The 18,018-nt window shown below is 52.9% G+C and overlaps 10 protein-coding genes across 10 annotated transcripts; 5 read left to right on the forward strand and 5 right to left on the reverse strand.

Annotated features, from left to right (window-relative positions):
* Window positions 1–1,684: 1,684 nt before the first annotated feature.
* On the forward strand, window positions 1,685–3,160 carry G647_02055 (uncharacterized protein; the record flags this gene model as incomplete). The annotated part of the gene is made up of 1 exon (XM_008725454.1): window positions 1,685–3,160. One exon carries the CDS (start codon window positions 1,685–1,687, stop codon window positions 3,158–3,160), a length of 1,476 nt encoding a protein of 491 aa, XP_008723676.1.
* A 528-nt stretch (window positions 3,161–3,688) lies between these two features.
* G647_02056 (uncharacterized protein) lies at window positions 3,689–5,818 on the forward strand (the record flags this gene model as incomplete). The annotated part of the gene is made up of 6 exons (XM_008725455.1): window positions 3,689–4,124; window positions 4,175–4,530; window positions 4,647–4,672; window positions 4,722–4,806; window positions 4,854–4,892; window positions 4,937–5,818. 6 exons carry the CDS (start codon window positions 3,689–3,691, stop codon window positions 5,816–5,818), a joined length of 1,824 nt encoding a protein of 607 aa, XP_008723677.1.
* Window positions 5,819–6,374: 556 nt separating this feature from the next.
* On the reverse strand, window positions 6,375–7,130 carry G647_02057 (uncharacterized protein; the record flags this gene model as incomplete). The annotated part of the gene is made up of 1 exon (XM_008725456.1): window positions 6,375–7,130. The coding sequence occupies one exon, from the start codon at window positions 7,128–7,130 to the stop codon at window positions 6,375–6,377; it is 756 nt and encodes a 251-aa protein (XP_008723678.1).
* A 674-nt stretch (window positions 7,131–7,804) lies between these two features.
* On the reverse strand, window positions 7,805–10,585 carry G647_02058 (uncharacterized protein; the record flags this gene model as incomplete). Its single annotated transcript, XM_008725457.1, has 1 exon — window positions 7,805–10,585. The coding sequence occupies one exon, from the start codon at window positions 10,583–10,585 to the stop codon at window positions 7,805–7,807; it is 2,781 nt and encodes a 926-aa protein (XP_008723679.1).
* Window positions 10,586–10,761: 176 nt separating this feature from the next.
* Window positions 10,762–12,113, reverse strand: G647_02059 (uncharacterized protein; the record flags this gene model as incomplete). Its single annotated transcript, XM_008725458.1, has 4 exons — window positions 10,762–11,092; window positions 11,139–11,204; window positions 11,257–11,723; window positions 11,805–12,113. The coding sequence occupies 4 exons, from the start codon at window positions 12,111–12,113 to the stop codon at window positions 10,762–10,764; spliced, it is 1,173 nt and encodes a 390-aa protein (XP_008723680.1).
* A 697-nt stretch (window positions 12,114–12,810) lies between these two features.
* G647_02060 (uncharacterized protein) lies at window positions 12,811–13,763 on the reverse strand (the record flags this gene model as incomplete). Its single annotated transcript, XM_008725459.1, has 2 exons — window positions 12,811–13,381; window positions 13,429–13,763. 2 exons carry the CDS (start codon window positions 13,761–13,763, stop codon window positions 12,811–12,813), a joined length of 906 nt encoding a protein of 301 aa, XP_008723681.1.
* A 299-nt stretch (window positions 13,764–14,062) lies between these two features.
* On the forward strand, window positions 14,063–14,488 carry G647_02061 (uncharacterized protein; the record flags this gene model as incomplete). The annotated part of the gene is made up of 1 exon (XM_008725460.1): window positions 14,063–14,488. One exon carries the CDS (start codon window positions 14,063–14,065, stop codon window positions 14,486–14,488), a length of 426 nt encoding a protein of 141 aa, XP_008723682.1.
* A 412-nt stretch (window positions 14,489–14,900) lies between these two features.
* Window positions 14,901–15,300, forward strand: G647_02062 (uncharacterized protein; the record flags this gene model as incomplete). Its single annotated transcript, XM_008725461.1, has 2 exons — window positions 14,901–15,090; window positions 15,143–15,300. The coding sequence occupies 2 exons, from the start codon at window positions 14,901–14,903 to the stop codon at window positions 15,298–15,300; spliced, it is 348 nt and encodes a 115-aa protein (XP_008723683.1).
* Window positions 15,301–15,434: 134 nt separating this feature from the next.
* G647_02063 (uncharacterized protein) lies at window positions 15,435–16,361 on the reverse strand (the record flags this gene model as incomplete). Its single annotated transcript, XM_008725462.1, has 1 exon — window positions 15,435–16,361. The coding sequence occupies one exon, from the start codon at window positions 16,359–16,361 to the stop codon at window positions 15,435–15,437; it is 927 nt and encodes a 308-aa protein (XP_008723684.1).
* A 144-nt stretch (window positions 16,362–16,505) lies between these two features.
* G647_02064 (uncharacterized protein) lies at window positions 16,506–17,147 on the forward strand (the record flags this gene model as incomplete). The annotated part of the gene is made up of 1 exon (XM_008725463.1): window positions 16,506–17,147. One exon carries the CDS (start codon window positions 16,506–16,508, stop codon window positions 17,145–17,147), a length of 642 nt encoding a protein of 213 aa, XP_008723685.1.
* Between the last annotated feature and the right edge of the window lie 871 nt (window positions 17,148–18,018).

Below are 18,018 nucleotides of genomic sequence, written 5' to 3' on the forward strand. Positions count from 1 at the left end.
GGATGCATTCCGCCAATATCTTGGGTAGTCCCCTTGTCCTACTTCCCACAACGCTTCCACAAGCGAGGGAGGCTGAGCCTGCCATCATCCAAGGTTCTTATCCATACCTGTGAGCGTAGCAAAACTGCAGCAGTACCACATTCGAGCTCATAGAGCATCCGCATGTGTTGTATTTGTGGGCCGTCGTCGTGCAAAAATGTTGTGTCGTTAATAAGCCCTCCGCGCATTTTAGCAGGTGACAGTTGGGTGACAGTACGGAGTAAGTAGTGCGGAGTGCCTTCAGTCCTGCAGCAATTGGCAGTAGGGCGGATCACTGTGTACTCCGTAATCGTGGTGATCATTCTCTGCACTATGAGATAATTGATTATTTACCTACTGACCTTGGTCTCAGAACCGTTCACATATCATTTACAGCCAGCTCTGAGCTCCCTCTCAGCTCCTACTATGGCCCCTGCGCATAGTCCAGGAGTCTTGCAGCACGTCTACTGTTCCTTACTCAACTCGTAACCTTCGTTCCTCACAGTTCAGCGAGTCGCCCAACCATCGCGCAAAGGCCACGCTTGCGCAAGGCAGTGTGTGATTCTCTGCATCCATGCAGATGATACCTCCACCGCCGTCAACGGTCTTTTCGCATCCATCGTGCCAGAATACCTGAAAACGAAACACTCTCCAGCAACATCCGTTGTGGCCGCCGTCCCGGATTCAGGGTTTGGTCCATTACGCGGCGTCGAAGAGACCGAGCCGTAGCCTCGCTCACGAACCGCCACGAAGTCGCTAGGACCGATGCTACTTCCTTAGCAGGCAAGCAGGGTTGCCGTTGACCCATGAGCGGGACGACGAGCATGGAGTCCTCCAGGCGCCGCCTAAGCAATGGCTGAGTCTAGGCGTCTCGAACAAGCTCTACAAAGAGGAATTTCAGGGCCGCAATGGCTTTAGAGACACCAAAGGGCATAGTGTTCTCCACGGCCGGGTGATTTTGTCTCGTCGGATTTCCAGCTATCAGGTAGGACGGTCACAACCGAGAAGAGCTGTCAACATCCTTTACCGAATCCGAGAGGCAGAGAACCTTTCAACTCAAAGGAAATCACTGACGATTTAACGGGGATCAACGAGACAGGTGGCAAGCTCTCTGCTGCCGATTAGAGGGCAGTCCGAGGGTAAGGTTTTACGACGGTAGGGTTGCCGATTGGGCTAGCTCTCTTGAGATGGCGGACCTTCAGCACACCGGCCTCTTCCCTCCCTCCTGCTGCCATCAAGCAATGAGTGGCAAAGTCCAGTTGGGCGAAATTGCATCCTGCACGATCTCCTGTGGTGCTACCACTACTTGATGTCCAGACCAGGAGTTAGTCCAACAAGCAGGGGTTCAGAAGCGCCATCCCAAGTTGAGCCACGCACCTAATACGACCCAGCGGTCCAGCTGACGGCTCTTGGTCTTCCAAATACGAACCCTCGACCAATAACCTTTTGGACGAGATGGCCCAAGATCTCAGCTCGCCATGTAGCGATTAGGTTGTCCGCCACTCCGAGACCAGATTCTATGAAAAAAGCGGGGTAGCCAATTCAAGTGCAACGCTCCGGAGCACATTTAACAAGCAACTCGTCCTGTGCCTGCTCGCTATCCTCGCCTTTGTCATACTTTCCCTTGCGAGCGTTATTGTCGTATCTGGGAGAGAAGCAGGACAAGATGCTCGAAGTGTACTGTGATCCTTGCACCGTCAACAGCCACAAAGTGCTGGCCGGGTTGGATATTCTGGGCTACCCTTACCATTTCAACAAAGTGGATTATTTCACTTCGGAACACAAAAGCCCCGGGTTTCTCAAGATCAATCCGCACGGAACGGTCCCTGCGGCTGTCGACGGAGACCTGAAGATCACCGAAAGCAACGCAATTCTCCAATATGCGGCCGATGACAGTGGTCCGATGTACCCACGGGATGTGAAGCAGCGCTGTACCGTTAACCGGTGGCTGCTCTGGGAGACGTCGGTGTGGTTCCCCAGCTGCTACGTCTACTTGGTCGAGTTTGTCGTCAAGCCACTCCTGCAGGCCGAGCCTGATCAGTCTGTCATCGACGGCGAAGCTCCCAAATGGCACAAACATGCCGCGATCCTCGACGAACAACTGTCGAAGACAAAGTGGCTCACCGGCGATAATCTCACCATCGCTGATATCGCCGTTGCTGCGCCAATGCACCTGCATGCAGCTCAGCGTCTTCCACTCGACCAATATCCGAATTTGAATCGCTGGTTGACGGAGCAGATTGAGAAAATCCCCGAGTGGCAGAAGACCCAGGAGGCCGTCAACAAGGCATTGCAGCCAGGTAAGGCCGTCAGCACCAATGGCACGGCCGGAACTGTCCGCGCTAATTTCGTCTACACGAAGGACGTTGAGAAGCGGACTGAACTCTACTTCTACGACACGGATGCTGCCCAGGATATCCATGAGCCTGGAGACGACCCGCACGAGATGGAAGTCACGGACGGCTGGTATCGAGCTGGTTCATTTTCCGTTGACAAGGAAGGCTTCTCTTTGCACCATTTCAAGACTGAGTTTGCCGACTGGGAGAACGAGGACGTGGTCAGAGAGCAGTTTTACCCTGAGATAGTCGAATTCTTGAAAAGCTCAACTGGCGCCAAACGCGTCCTTGTGTTTGACCATACTATCCGAACCAAGAAGAACGAAGCGAAGAAGCTGACCCAGGAGACGAACACTTCCCAACGAGCTCCAGTGATGTTGGTGCACTGCGACTACACTGCGGAGTCCGGTCCTCTTCGAGTACGCCAGCTCCTAAAGGATGAAGCTGAAGACCTTCTCTCGCGCCGCGTGGCATTCTTCAACGTCTGGAAGCCCCTCAATACTGTCGAAGAACGACCACTGGCAATGTGCGACGTTACCTCGTCTGACAAGGACGACTTCTTCAAGCTTTACTTGCGCTACAGGGACCGTGTTGGCGAGAACTACCTGATGAGGTACTCGCGGAATCACAAGTGGTGGTATTTTCCGCGCATGACCCCTGAGCAAGTCATTGTTCTCAAGACATACGAGTCCGAAACCGATGGGCGCGCTAGGTTTGTGGGGCATAGTGCATTTGAGGACCCAACTTCGTCGCCTGATGCGCCACCGCGTGAGAGTATTGAGATCCGGACAATGGCTTTCTTCTGACGGATCAGAATTTCCTGGCAGTCTTTGACATCCGATGCACAGCACAATAATGCATTACCCCTACGCTCATTCCAATCACTAAACGGTCTATATCCCTTTTGCTCCTGGGATGGCAGTCTTCTTAGCACTCCTAGTTTTCGTTCGGTCCAAATGGCAGGACCACGAACCTCGGTTCTTCGGTACGGTTCGCTTCGAGTCTTTGTGACCTAGAATCACAGAGTTGGGCTTCCTCAAAGCTAGTGGCGGGGTCGATCTTGCATGTGCAACCACATCCTCGACATGCTGAGGGAGAATCGTGATTGGCAGCTAATGCATGGCTGTCAAAATGGGATGCTCGGCTCTCTCCACACGTTGGGGTAAATGGGTCCGGGGCAAACCTGCACGGTGCCGCCAGACAGCCTCGTGAAGGGCCGGTAGTTGTGGCCTCCACATTCCGAGCAAATATAAGTTTCGAATTTCATCGTACTGTCCATGGTGGACCCGCGGAGACAGCTTCGTGACCCTCTTTTATCACCCTTTCGGTCAAGGATGTCGACGTCTACAACTTCACCGTCCACCCCTCCGGTGTACCCTGCTGCGTACTCCGGAATACCAGAAAGGCTGTTGCACAAGGCCGTGCGGGAGAAGTCAAGACTATGGGAGAATCAGTCGAAAGAGTTCCAGACTCCTAGGAAGAGAGGGCTAGCCGTTCCCGCCGGCATTGGCCGCACGGAGTTCGTGAAGGCCCTCGAGGAATTGTCGCAGAGTCTTGGGAAAGACCATGTCGTGCTGAATGATCAGCCTCTTGAAGATGGGTGGTATATGGAACATCCCAACACGCACGATGCTTTCATGATTATGGACGAAGAAGAGACAGTTTCGTCGGCATGTGTCTATCCTGGGAGCGTGCCCGAGGTCCAACTTGTCGTTGCTTGGGCAAACAAGCACCTTGTTCCTCTCTACCCGATTTCGATGGGGAGAAACTGTATGCACAACCTTTGCCGTTGACGGATGTTGTGTTGACTTCCTAAGCAGTGGGATACGGCGGTGCGGCTCCACGAGTCCGTGGGTCAGTCGTTGTCGACCTGGGTAAGCGAATGAACAAGATCTTGGACATCAACCCAGAGGATTGTACCTGTCTCGTCGAGCCAGGTGTCTCATTCTACGCCCTATACGAGGAAATCCAGAAAAGAGGCTATAAGATCTGGGTGGACACACCCGATCTCGGTGGCGGCTCCATCATTGGCAACACGCTGGAGCACGGAGTCGGGTACACGCCCTATGGGGATCATTGGGGTGCTCACTCGGGTCTCGAGGTCGTCCTACCCACAGGCGAATTACTTCGAACCGGAATGGGAGCTCTACCTGGCAGTGACGCATGGCAGACTTTTGTGAGTTGTGCTCCTCCTCCAACCGTATGCTACAGAAAGTAAATCATCCTGGACTCTCTATGCACTGCCGCTACACACTTCTTCTTCCACCAGTACTGGTTCTAACGGCCCTATAGCCTTATGGATTCGGGCCGATCTCGGAGTATGTCGCTTCCCTGGAGCCTTTGCCTATGCTGATAATAGTTGCCTAGCGGGATCTTTTCTCAGTCAAATTTTGGCATCGTCACCAAGATGGGCATGGCATTGATGCCTGATCCCGGCGGTTGCGAGACCTTTGTCAGTATTTGCTAGCCCGGACGTCCACTGATTGCTGACTGAGCCAGCTTTACACCTTTCAACGTGAAGACGACCTGCTTCTATTAGTATGTCTTATAAACGAAGTGAGATTCCTGCTAATCGTCGGAAGGTCGATACTGTGCGGCCATTGAGAATCGCGAACATCCTTGAGAACGTGGCGCAGATCAGACATGCGACCATCGAAATAGCCGTATCTGGGAAACGTCGCTCAGAATTCTATGACGGCACTGGACCGATACCCGAGGAAGTCCTCCAGAGCCACCTTGAAAAGACGCCTATTGGCAGATGCACCTGGGTCTACTACGGCACACAGTATGGTCCGGAGAAAATTCGCAAGTACAAGATGGATATCATCCACCAGGAGTTCACAAAGATCCCTGGCGCGAAGAGGATTGATCCGAAAACCCTGCCCAAAGACCACTACTTCTGGTCCCGAGCTAAGATCGCCGGCGGCCAGCCGGACTTCGAAGAGCTCTCTTACCTCAACTGGGTGCCGAATGGCGGGCATCTGGGCTTCAGCCCTGTTTCACCGACTCGGGGGTCGGATGTCCTCAAATTGTGGAAGATAGCCAAGGAAAGACACGATCAGTACGGCATTGACCTCTTCATTACCTTCTGCGTCGGTCTGAGAGAGCTGCATATGATCAATCTGATTGTCTATGACCGTGGAAGTCCCGAGCGGAGGAAGGCTGTCGAGAAATGTATGCGTTCCATGATCGACGATGCCGCAAACTCGGGGTACGGAGAATACCGGACGCATTTGCTCTTCCAGGATCAAGTCGCTCGGACATACAACTGGAACGACAATGCTCTGATGAAGTTCAACGAGAAAATCAAGGACGCCCTAGACCCAAATGGTATTCTTGCTCCTGGAAGATGTGGTATCTGGCCAGAGCGGTATCGTGGCAGAGGCTGGGAGATTGGAAAGGATGGAAGAGAGACTTCAGAAGGACAAGGAGTTCGACCTCCAGCAGCCAGTACGAGATTGTGACAAGGTCGTCGTGGATCACCATGACAAGTGCTAGTCCTTGCATCAAGCCGCAGCAGAGACCACTCGATTGACTTCAACCATAGCTGTTTGATACCAAAGGCGATTTGAGCATACTCGGTGCCTGCTAAACTGGATTGCATCCCATTGTCCCACGGCAATCGGTGCTTTGACCTACACACATCACAATATGAACGCCCCGTTTGCCATCCGATGGCATGAAGCAGCTCTTCTGTGATCCTCACGATCCCCCGACCACTCGCTTGTGACAACGCATGGTGCTAGCCGCCTTCCCCCCAGATCCCTCGACCGAGGGACAAGATCCATAGCAACACCATGCTTGCCTCGCAGCCAGTAAAGCTGTGCTGCTGTCGTACACTGCCTCAATTGCGGTCTTGCTTTACTGATGGGGAGCTCGGGCACGCGAGATTGTGGTCGAAAGAGAATTTTGTATGGGGGGTTGCGCGGCGGAAAAGTTCGAAGGGGCCACCTGTCAAGTTGCCAGGGCTTGCGGTTGCGGCATGTGCATTCGGAAAGTAAGCTCTGGCAATCGAGTCTCTCAGACGCCGTACTCATCGGCGAGCTCGATCCAAGCATCCACGATCTTGTCCACGTCGCTCTTTTTGATCGGAATGCGATGCGGTCCATCCCACTCAACCAAGGTTGTCGTCCCCGGAGCACAGTAGTTCTCCACCAGCTTGCGGTGGAGATGGAGGCCTTCATCCTTCAGCCCGTGCACATGTAGCGTCGGGATCCGTAGTTTCATATCCGGTCTCTCCAGGATACTGTCGGTATCCGCCGCATCAGGAAGCCCGCCGGCCGATTGCATCCAAGGGAATTCTTCGGCCTCCTCGCTCAAGCTGACCAGCGGCGCTCGGCCGGCGAGGATGACGGCGTACTTCCAGGGCCCGTCCTTGCCGCTGACCTGCTGCTCGTAGAGCATACTTGCCGCCAGTTTCGCGCCCTGGCTGAATCCCAGCGTTGCCACCCATTCCCCCGTGCCCTCGTCACTTTCCATACACCGCTCAACGGTGTACTCGAGCTCGTATTGGCACGCGCCGGCATCGATCTCTGGATGTTCCGGCGTCCATCGAAACCACCTCCGAAAGGGGCCCCAGTCCGAGTAGACCGGATGGACGCCCACACCTTCATCGCAGAAGAACGGAGCGTCGACAAAGACAAACCGGTATCGGGTCTTCAGCCTGTCATGATTCAGGAATGCTCGGAACTGCGCCTTGAAGATAGCCGCATTGACGCCGCCTCCGTGGATGCAGAGCACGCGCGGAAGATGGAGCGTCGGGTCTGCGGAGGCCATGATCTTGCTGGCTGGAGTATTCAATTGAATTCGAGAGTCCGGGATAGGAATTTTTCAGTCGAATTTACAAATGGAGCCCAGGAGGCAGAGGATATACGTGTCGTCTCTAAGAAGGAGTAGCTGAGCTAATTAACCGAAAGTTTGCTGACAGTTTTGGATCATTAAGGCCGGATACCTGAGGCTCCAAAAATAGCGATCCACCGAGGGTCGAGCCACGCATTCACCACATTGACTATGACTACCTGTATGTATCTTGACGACTCAGGTCTGCTCTGCAACTCGCCAGTAGGCATTTCCTGCCTGCCCGAAATGGAACTCTCACTGTATAGCCAGCGACACACGCCGTTGTCTTGAAACCACGGAACAGGGTCCAATCGAGTGCTCCACTGTGACCTCGCATTGATGTGCTCGGTCGCCGAAAACAAGAGTATTCGTACTGCACAACCACCTTACGAACAGACGGGGCGATCGTAGAGCCAAGGAAAGGTGCTCACATGTGATCAGCGGCTCTAAATAAGACCGATAGATTTTAGGCCAGGAATTGTTTTCAAGTATAGCTGTGTTGTCCATGTCTCTCGTCACGAGTGCTACGTCAGAAATGAGAGTGGACCAGCGCACCAGTCGCTGCGGAAGGATCAAAACGATGACGCTTTTCCAGATCTTTAATGTCTATCCTATCGCCCTGCTCTTCCAACCCTCCCATCGGCACTGTGTTCTCGAGCAAGCGATACTCGAGCTCGTGCCTGATCAAGCTCTACAGGTGACATGTTCCCGAATTGAACACTGCTTCCGAATCTTTCATGATATCTTTCAAAGATAGCGCCTTCATCAAAAGCCAGACCTGGTGCAGGAGGAGAAGTGGTGGCAAGCTCACCAACCCCAGCCAGTGCATCCTCCCATGAATTGGCCGCTACCACATCGATGGACGCTAGGCCAGGTCTGCTGTAGAGGTAAGGCTCCCGTATCTGTGGAGACGTGCCTAACGACGCCGATCCAGGGACCGCTGGAGGGGCTGTCGCAAGTGATACGTTGGATTCCCTAGATGAATCGCGTGACATGGGCTGCGAAGTATATCCGGAAGGGACAGGCCGTATTATCATGGGAACTGATTTAGAGTAGAAATCGGCGGCTTGGGAAGCCATATTCTCGTCAGGCGGGATGATCGGAATTGTCCTCGTTGCTGCCTGGTTGTTCAAAGCCGTCTGTATCAGTCGAGGCGATGATGAGGGATGACGACTGTGCCTTCTAGGCACCTCTGAGTCAACGGGCAAAGATTTCCCAGGCTGGAATGCCGTGGCCAATGGTGACAGTTTTTGATTGGGAGATTTGACTGAGAGTGGTTGACGACCGTCTTCTGATGCCGGCCTGCCGCACTGCGAACGGGTCGGCGACTTGATCCTTCCACCTCTTGAAGGTGGGGGACTGGCTCGGTGTATTGCGGCAAGAGCGCCAGATGCTTCGGAGCCAGTGGATGTTGGTCTTGTCGTCCGATCGTCGCTCCCGCTTGTAAATGACGAGGCTCGCGATCGGGCTTGTGCTTGTTCCTGAGAAAGCGATGGTGGTACGGGTATGGCTTTCCACTCGCCGAGATCCTTAGGCTTCTTGACCTGTGAAGGGTGTCCTTGGAACAAGGCATGGAGTATCGAGGATCGACGAGCAGTATTGGAGCTGGCTTCAGTCAGTCCAGTTGTGGATACCTCGGAATTGCTTGGACGTCGACTTAGAACCGCGCCAGGAACAAGAACTCTGGAGTTACCCATTCCAGACTGCGACCACCGCTCCGTCCAACTGTCCTCAGATCCCACATCATCCGTGTCGAGGCCGGAATGCATCTGAACTGGTGACTCGGTCTGATTATCAGCGTGTTCTGGCGTCCACGTAGACGTCCGCGTCAAGTCACTGCTCGTAGTCGTAGGGCTATCCGATGACGTGCTATTCGCTCGCTCAAAGACAGAAAACTGGACTTGGTGATTGAGGGTATCTATCGATTGGGAGGGTGATTGACTCTTGATCTCTTGCTTGATTGCTCGAATTGTTTCATGTAGGTTGTGGCGTGTTCTACGCAGGACTGGAGATGCATCGGTTGAAGATTTGGGGAAATGTGACCACAACCGGGCAGCTTGAGTGTCGTATTCGCGATAGTCGCGGACGAGTCCTCTTCCTTCAGTGCTCTTGATCTTGCCGTCTGCAACGGTATAAGAGTGAGTCAGCATTTTAGAGGCAATGCAGAGCCACCCCCAGTACTGTGCTGGTTGATCCGCGTATCGGAATCTCAGCTCATCTCGCAGGACGGTTTGAACAACGGTGTGTATGCGGAGTATGTCGATGCTGTAGGTGACTGACTGGGAAGAGGGTTCATCCAATCGGCTGTCTGGACGAGCCTCAACTATATTTTCCAGACTGCTGGAGTCATGCGGGAGCAGATGTGGTTCACGTCGATCCGAGTCAATGGTGCTGACAGTCGCAGCTCTTTGGGGCCTAGTCTCTGTCGGGGAAGACTTGTTTGGTGTAGCGACACAGTATTCGAGGAGAGTCCGCTCGACGAGTCCATATCTGATGAGAACAGCGATGGTGTTGTCCAGCTCCTTCTTCATGCTTCCGATGCTTTCGACTGAGCGGATCTCGACGCCAAACTCTTGCAAAACCGGTTGCCCGAAGCGAATAAGGGCAACTGGGATAACGTGCGCAAAGAAACTAAGCAATGTGACGAGATTCACAGCTTCAGGATGTGAATGCTCTCTTAATGCTGTGAGGATGTCGAGATATGGCTCTGCAAGTCGATGATCTGAAGTTCCAGGACTGAATTTCTCCAAAGACATCCCGCGTGCGATCAAGGCATGTGCTGCAGCGTGAATCGCTAGTGGCAGGCATTCGTAGTGTTTGACCAACTGCATTGCTTTCTTGGCCTGCGTTTCAGTTGGCGATTTGATATCAAGATTCTTGTACAACAAGGCACACGCATCGTGCTGTGACAAGGGGAAAACTTTGACGCCAGTAGGATTGAGGAGCCTTTGGCGCTTGGCCAACGTGCGGTCGACGGATGTGTAGATGATGTTGCTCCCTATGCGATCTGGGATGAAAGAAGCGAGTGCCCCAATATCATCATCATTGTCTGTTGTGATTCCATCAAACACAAGGAGCCATCCCTCCCGTGCTTCGAACCATTTCCGCACTGCACCCACAAACTTCGACGACTCGTCCCATGCAGGGTCCCGAGATGGTTCGTCCCCGTATATTGCAACAGCCTGGGCGATTTCCCAGAAGCTTTTCGACCTTGATTCTTCTGTTTTGCAGTCAACCCAAAAGCAACCAGCCGGATAATCGTTACGATGCCGCCATAGATATTCACGAGCGATCTGACTCTTTCCACAACCCGGTGGTCCCCACAACAATACTGCGCATGTTCCCAGTGCTCGTCTCCTCGGAGATGCAAGCTTTTGTGCTAGCTGGTCCATCTCTAGTTGGAAGCCGAGGAAGATGGAATTGCGACGGAAGCCGACTGGACCGACAACAAGGGAGGAAGACGATAGTGATACAGATTGTTGAATTCTTCGTATCGAGCTTGTGGAGTCTCCTGTGGCCCATCATGAGTCAGCGTCAATGAGCTACATTCTTGCCACTGACCAGGTGATCAATGAGGTGCAGTGATGAGATCGTCCTCGAGTTCTTCAACCTCATACTGAGGTGAAGTCGAGGTGGGAATCTGTCGGGGAGAGGGCGCACCCATCGGATTGGATTGTATCGTTTGTTGGGCTCCCGGTACTGGAGTTGCAGTGCCCGAGACCCCTGGGCTTGTCTGGAATATGCTGTCTGCGGAATTCTCAGTATTGTCGCGGACGGATATATCGTAAGCGTACTCACCGCCCAGCAATTCTCGTGCCGCCGCTTGCCTTTCAAACCCAGCCATCTGTTTCTCTTGATCCCACCGAGAGCGAATGAGGGATTGTGCATCAGTGGCATATCTGGACCCTTGTCAGCTTGGTGCATTTCAGGCTGTGGGCTGTATACCTCTGAATGGCTTCTGCCACTACATCATATCCAGGGCTCGATTCGTCCTCAAACTTGCAAATATGACTACAAACGGGTCAGAAACTGAACACGCTGCGGAGGAGGCAAAGCGCCCTACCTGTGATCTTTCTCAATGCCCATCCGCTCGACGCCTTCGATGACTGGGGCGGCAGAGTCCTCTTCAACTACGAAGGCCAAGGTTCCTTTCAAATCTGTCGGTTTCGACTCATGGAAGAAATAAATGTGATAACGTCCAATAATCTCGATGAAGAGCCTATTGATATTCTGGAGAGTTTCATTGTTGGTCTGCAATGCTTGTACCAGCTGGGGAGAGGTATCGAAGAACTTCTTCGGAAGTGCCACAGCACAGATCTTCTCGAGCAAGGAACCCCATTTTGCCAGGTCAGAGCCATTGTGAGGAGTACCGAGGAAGAGGATGCCGTAGGTGGAAACGTAGATCGACCTCAGCCTTTCCGTATGTTGGTGGGGTCGTATGCTTTGACAGTATATCAGGCATCGTTTGACGACTAGACCTCCAAGGGAATGGGCGACGAAGATAATGGGGCGTTCAGTAGCTTTTTTCAGCTTCTCATTGTCAGTATTCATCCAAGAGCTTCCACTGAAGGACTGCCTCAATGACAAAGTTGGATCATGTCCCACACTTACCGACCTGTTGGCAACCAATCGACTGGCAAGATGCTCCGCATGATTGTGTATCTTGTCTTTTGAAACCCCATCCGTGAACGCTGTTACATTCGCATCGTAGCCGTAGGTCAGGATTCTTGGTCTCTGCTCTTCGAGAGCCGCAGGAAGGAGGTCAGCTGGCCAGAAGACCTTGGGCTTTTTCGTGGACCATGTGTCGTGAGGGTGGCCATTCAATCCATGCACGAACACGATGTCGACAACTGGATCGATTGCGGAGTAGACTTCGGTGAGGCCATACTGAACGATCTGCTTCCCAGCAGAAGTGGTCATCGTCTAAAGGCTGCGCCCACTGATGAAGTAAAGTATTCAGGCAGGATCAGACGAACCATGCATGCGAACAACAAGCAGACTGGACATCAACACAAGAACAGCACAACCGAACCAGAAATGACTCTAGGGCAAAACTCCAGCACGCTCACCGTTACATAAGTAGAGGAGTGGTCTTCATGGAAGGCGGACTCAACCCAGAAATCATTAGACGCCCTACAAATTGAAAGGGAGGGCGCAGGTGACTTGGTAGCCTGATGATTGGAGAGGTGGATGCAACATGCCCAAACCTCAGACAAAGCGAGGTTGACTGGGCCAGGAAAAGAAAGCAGCCTGCCTTGGCTTCAGTTTGGTTGCAATTCCGCCCGAGATCGCCTAATACTAAGCCGAACCCGGGGTTGCTCGCTCGTCAAAATCGGGCCACTGTGTGGGGATGCAGCCTTAGGGGCCAAATTGCTTCACTCAAAGGAGGGCTGTAGCAAAGGCGCAGAACGGGCAAAGACAGGTGGAGGAATACTGTTTTCAGAGGCGATGAACACCACACAGCGTCCAAATGACTGTGAAGCTCAGTCCACACGCGTCATTGTCACAAGATTGCGAGATCTCATCTATATCCGATCGAGCGCCCAAAAGGTCACCTGGACACATTACATGCGCACTTCCAACCAGCCAGGCAGGATCATCTGCCTGTCGTGACGCCTCACCTACCTTTGAATGCAGGCTTTCTTTTCTCTGCAAATGCCTTGAGCGCCTCTATTCGATCCTCGGTCTTCAAAATGACCTCGTATGCTTCATTTTCCGCGGCCTCACCACGTTGCCATCCATTGACTGCTCTGATTGCTTGAGTGAGGGCGATCGGGCCCCCTTCGCAGACGTCATTGGCGAGCTGCAGACTGGTTTCCAGCACCTTCTGTCGGGCCTTTCCTTCTTCCTTAGACTCTTCCGGAGTGACCTCTACCAGTCTGTTACACAGTCCGAGGAAATACGCCTCCGCCCCGCCCACACGACGTCCGGTGAGGATGAGGTCCCGTGCTCGATTGACACCAATCAATGCTGGTAATCTGTATGTTCCTCCTGCTCCCGGAATGATTGCGAGCTTGGTTTCGGGTTGGCCGACAATTGCAGATGATCCAAAGACTCGAAAAGTGGTGCAAAGTGCCAATTCCAAGCCTCCACCCAGCGCGACAGAAGAGATGGCGGATATGGTAGGAATTGGTAGCTTTGAAAGATTGGTGAAGGTGTTTCGTAAGTCGGTCAAGAATTGCCTTGTTCTGTGAAGTCGTGAGGGGAGTGTGCGGTGTACTTGTGAGATACATACTCTTCCTGCGTCATGCCTTTCCTCTCTCTCAAGTCTGCTCCTGCGCAAAAGGCCTTGTCCGTATTTGACGCGATTATGAGAGCCCTTGTAGACCCTGCACCTCCTTCCGCTTGTATGTCTTCGACATGGTGCTTGAGATCGGTAACGAGTCTGCGAGAGAGGGCATTTCGAGCTTCGGGTCTGTCGAGAAGGAGGATGCGGATGTTGCCAGAATGTGGAGCGGGTTGATACTTGACTTTGATCGGTGACGCTTCAGCAGCGGAGGCGAACGTGCGGTATTGACATCGAGGAGACCGTAGAGCTCTGCATGTTTGCCATGCCGGGGAAATTCTCATTTTGCTTAACCGTGAAGCTCACGACAGTACGAGTACGTCCTGAAGGAAAGCGAGCTGTTTTGTGGAGAATCGACCGAGGCTGCGGGGATGCAACTTGTCATTTCCAGATGGAAGGCCAGCCTCTCTGTGCTTGCTTGGCTGACGTAGTTCCAATGGACAAGATCATACCACTTCGAGGTGCACTGGAGCGACAACACAATCGTAGAGCTTACTGAGTACGTCGATTGCTCCCAAGTTCGGTCGAATCGAGACCATCGCGCGCGCCTGTTCAGCAAGCACCAACATCCAAGACTCACCAGATGGATCATAGCATGCTTCAGGACACGATACTTGCCCTCGAGGACTCGACATGGCGAGCCCTAATGCATTCCGGCGGTGACCTGCTGCCCTTCCTCAGCCGCGACTGTATCATGCTTTTCCCGCTGGGCCTCAAAGTTTCCGCCAGAACGGAGCCGAATCTCGAAGATGTGATGAAGAGCGATGCTTTTGTGCCGTGGAGGAGGTACAAAATCAGCGATGTCGAGGTCACGGCATTGGGACCAGAAGCAGCTTTGATCAGTTATCGAGTCAAGGCGACCAGGCAACATGTGACAGAAGACGACGATACAAGGCAGGACGAGTTCAAAGCATTGATATCGAGTACCTGGAGGAAGGATCCAGAGGCAGGGAAGTTTCTGATGTGTTTCCATCACCAAACCCCTTACGAGGAGGATTTGGACTTTTGAGAGATCTGTGGATGTGCTGGTGCTGGTTTTGGCGGATTATTGCTCGATATTGGCCTGTCCCGAAGCAGGTGTTATCTTGTCTTCGCCTGGCTGTCGGCTTGCTTGCATGTGATTTTGTACTGCACGGTGACATCAGCCTCGGCTGAGTTTGAGGTGTCCGGAGTGCATCGCCGAACCAATAATTGGTATCTTCCTTCCCACATGATGTGGGGAAAGCGAATGGGCGCACTGTGACGTCGTGGTGAAGGCTGGATTGAGGCACGATCAACAGTATCTTCCAAGCTTCCACTCGTCCTTCAAATTGACTTCATTCCTCCTCAAGAAATCTCTACAGCACCCAAGCTCTATCAACCAGCCATAACAAAGCTACCTGAACCATTCAACCTTCGATCATCAGACACCAGCCACCACAATGTCTTTCCTATACAAGGCCACACCTGTCCTCCGCACCACAGTTCGAACCTCTACTCTCCGGTCGTCACCTCGTCTCTTGTCCACCACCGCCACGCAGCATAAATCGGCAACCGACTCTGTCAAGGATGGCTTGAAGTCAGTCGACCGAGCAGTCTCAGACGTTGCTGTCGCTGGGATTGACAAAGGAGGTAAGATGTGTGACTCTCAAGCCTATCGTCTGTCGCTGACGTCAAATTGCAGTTGAGCTCAAAGACAAAGCGTCCGAGGTTATTGGTGTGGAGTCCAAGAAAGCCGAAGGCACGGCTTCACAAGTGACCGGCGAGGCCAAGGGGAAGGCCGCTGAGATCTCGGGACAAGCAAAGGGCAAGGCGGAAGAAATCAAGGGAAAGATGTCATGAAGCATGCACCAGGCTGTCGTTAGACTCATTCAATCAATGGTACTCGTACTGGGATAAAAGCTGGCGTTCAACTGTACATTAATCATCAACGAGAGCACGAGCCAGAACTATGTACAACATGAAAGGCAGCAAAGTCACCAGATTTCTCTCCCCGCATTTTTGAGATTCGGGGCAGGTTGCAAGATGGGGTTGGCAAAGTGATTCCGGTATATCTCTTCCTCCTTTTCCTTCAAGCCATACTTTGATGGATCACGTTTCTCCAGGAAATGCTTGACCCTTCCCGTGCCCTTGATCTCATTTTCTTCAAAGTGGTCCTTCCTCGATGCAAGGAAACGGCCAGTTTCTTCCGTGAATGCCTGGGCCCGCTCTTCGATTGACCCTGTGAATTGTCCCGCTCTTGTTGCCATAAGAACCCCAGACAGGACCGCGAGGAGAATAACAATGGATGCAAAGGCGTTTGGGTGAAGATAGGTCCCGTACGGTTGTCTACTGGGTGGATCGTGCCGCCGATACCACTTTTCCCAATCTTCCCAGGTAGCGTTCTGAAATATGGAGGAATCATCGTCTGGACCAAAGCCGTAACGTTTTCCTTCCGGATTCGTGAAGCCACGCGAATGGCGATCGGCTGTTCTCGTTGTTCCCCAGCCTGCACCAGATGCATCGTAGGCTCTCCGCTTGACCGGATCTGAGAGAATCTCGTGTGCTTGTACAATCAATCTGTATCTTTCTAGTCTTTCCACAGGAGTGAGTCCATCATCGGGGTTGTAGCCGTTCCTGTCCGGGTGGTAGATCTTGACCAGTTGGTAGAACTTGTGCTTCGTGTATACCGCATGCTTTTCCAATGCGAAGATCTCGTAGGGCGACGGACTGGATGAGCCGTTCCGTCGACACGGCCAGTTCATATTGTCTGGAAAGTCATGTTCACGGCTAGATGCGTATGTCCGTTTGAACCGCAGGTCCCGTCTCAATCGCTCCTGCGAGGAGGCCTGGCCGCAAAAGCAGCATTGCCATGTACTATAGGCGGCTGGCAGTTTTGCCTTCTTCAGCAATGTCGACGGCATGATAGCGACAGTTAGAAATGGTCAGGCGAGCAGGTTGGGAGGGGTCAAAGTCGTGGATGTCATCGCACTCGGGACCGAATGGAAGGTTTGCCGACTCGAACATTTTTGTCTGGCAAGTCGTTCCGGGTTGCTAACCTGCAATCCATGTCGCGTTCAAGATCACCGCGTCGTCGCGAGCCGCGGAGAGAACAACGGAGGCCACGGAGTCCAGAGCGGCGGAGGTCTCGATCGCCGCGAACTAAACGTCCCCTTCCTTCGCAGGTGGACGCCTTCAAGGGCACCAGTGACAGTCCTGCGCCTCAAAAGCAGAAGCCGAACTGGCGTCCATCTGGTCTTCTGGCTGCGGCTTCGAACACGGTATCTACATCTGCTGGTGCCGTTGTCCTGAAATATCATGAACCGCCTGAAGGTCGAAAACCGGCTTCTTCGAAACCATGGAGACTCTACGTATTCAAGGGTGAAGACATTCTCGACGAGCTAGATTTGTATCTGCAATCTTGCTGGCTCTTTGGGAGAGAGGTGTCTGTCTGCGACTACGCCCTTGAACATCCGAGCTGCTCCAAGCAACATGCGGTCATCCAGTTCCGGTACATCGAAAAGCGAAACGAGTTCGGAGACAAAGTTGGAAAGGTGAAACCATATGTGATTGACCTGGAAAGTGCCAATGGGACAACAGTCAACAATGAGAAGATTCCAGAGGGGAGATATGTCGAATTGAGAGACAAGGATGTGATCAAGTTTGGCCATTCAACCAGAGAGTATGTTCTGCAGTTGCCACCTGGGTGAGGCCAAGCGTGTCGACATGTGCCACCCCTAGATCGATAGCAACCTTTGCACACATCAGACATGTGATGCCCAAATCAGCCCGAAGCGAGCACGCTACATCGTCACGCGGAAAAACCAGAAACCTGCCGTCCGTAAGGACTCAGTAGGGTTGCCAGGAAGGGAACGGAAGACCTCGGTCAAGCAGAACCACGGAAGATCGAAGCTGAGATGACCGAACGTTTGTGGCTTGTTGCTATGCATTTGGCGGCTCATATGCGGTTTCGCCTGGGTCCAGTCAGTATTGAAGTTGAATCGCAGGATCGAAGACCTACGTTAGACATGAGACAACGCATCGATTTGAGATTTCTCTTGGCCTGTCTGGATTCAACAGTTGATAGCCGGCACCACGTAGAGGTGGGAATCCTTCGCCGACCGCTGGACAATCCCCGCCCCACCGCCCTTTGATTTGTCCGCATTAGATCGACGCCTCCATGCTGCTGAAGCACCGTCAACAGAAGAGATCATCTCGGTCGATCTCACCACCACACTGGCAGTTTCCCACTGATCCTTGTACTTTTTGATCTCTGCGATTTCCTCGACTTCCTTGCTGTTGAAGGTGGCGCTAGGTTCCTTTCCTGACCGGACCACGCTCTGGCCCATAGAACTCGAAGTCGACGCTTTGGTGGTTTCGAGTAAACCCTCAAAAAGTCTGAATGCTCAGGAAGTCACAGCGCTCTGACTGCATCGGCGTTCTTCTCCGGAATATAATGTCGGCGCTGACAACCCTGCAACACGGGCAACCTTCTCTGCCGCAGCCTTATAGCTGTCGCCACTTGGCTATTGAGGAGGCTCAAGCGAGGCGCTCCTGGGCGCTGGATCGTCTTCGTGGGGC

This window comes from Cladophialophora carrionii (assembly GCF_000365165.1).
Source record: "Cladophialophora carrionii CBS 160.54 unplaced genomic scaffold supercont1.1, whole genome shotgun sequence".
NCBI classification, from domain to species: Eukaryota; Fungi; Ascomycota; class Eurotiomycetes; order Chaetothyriales; family Herpotrichiellaceae; genus Cladophialophora; species Cladophialophora carrionii.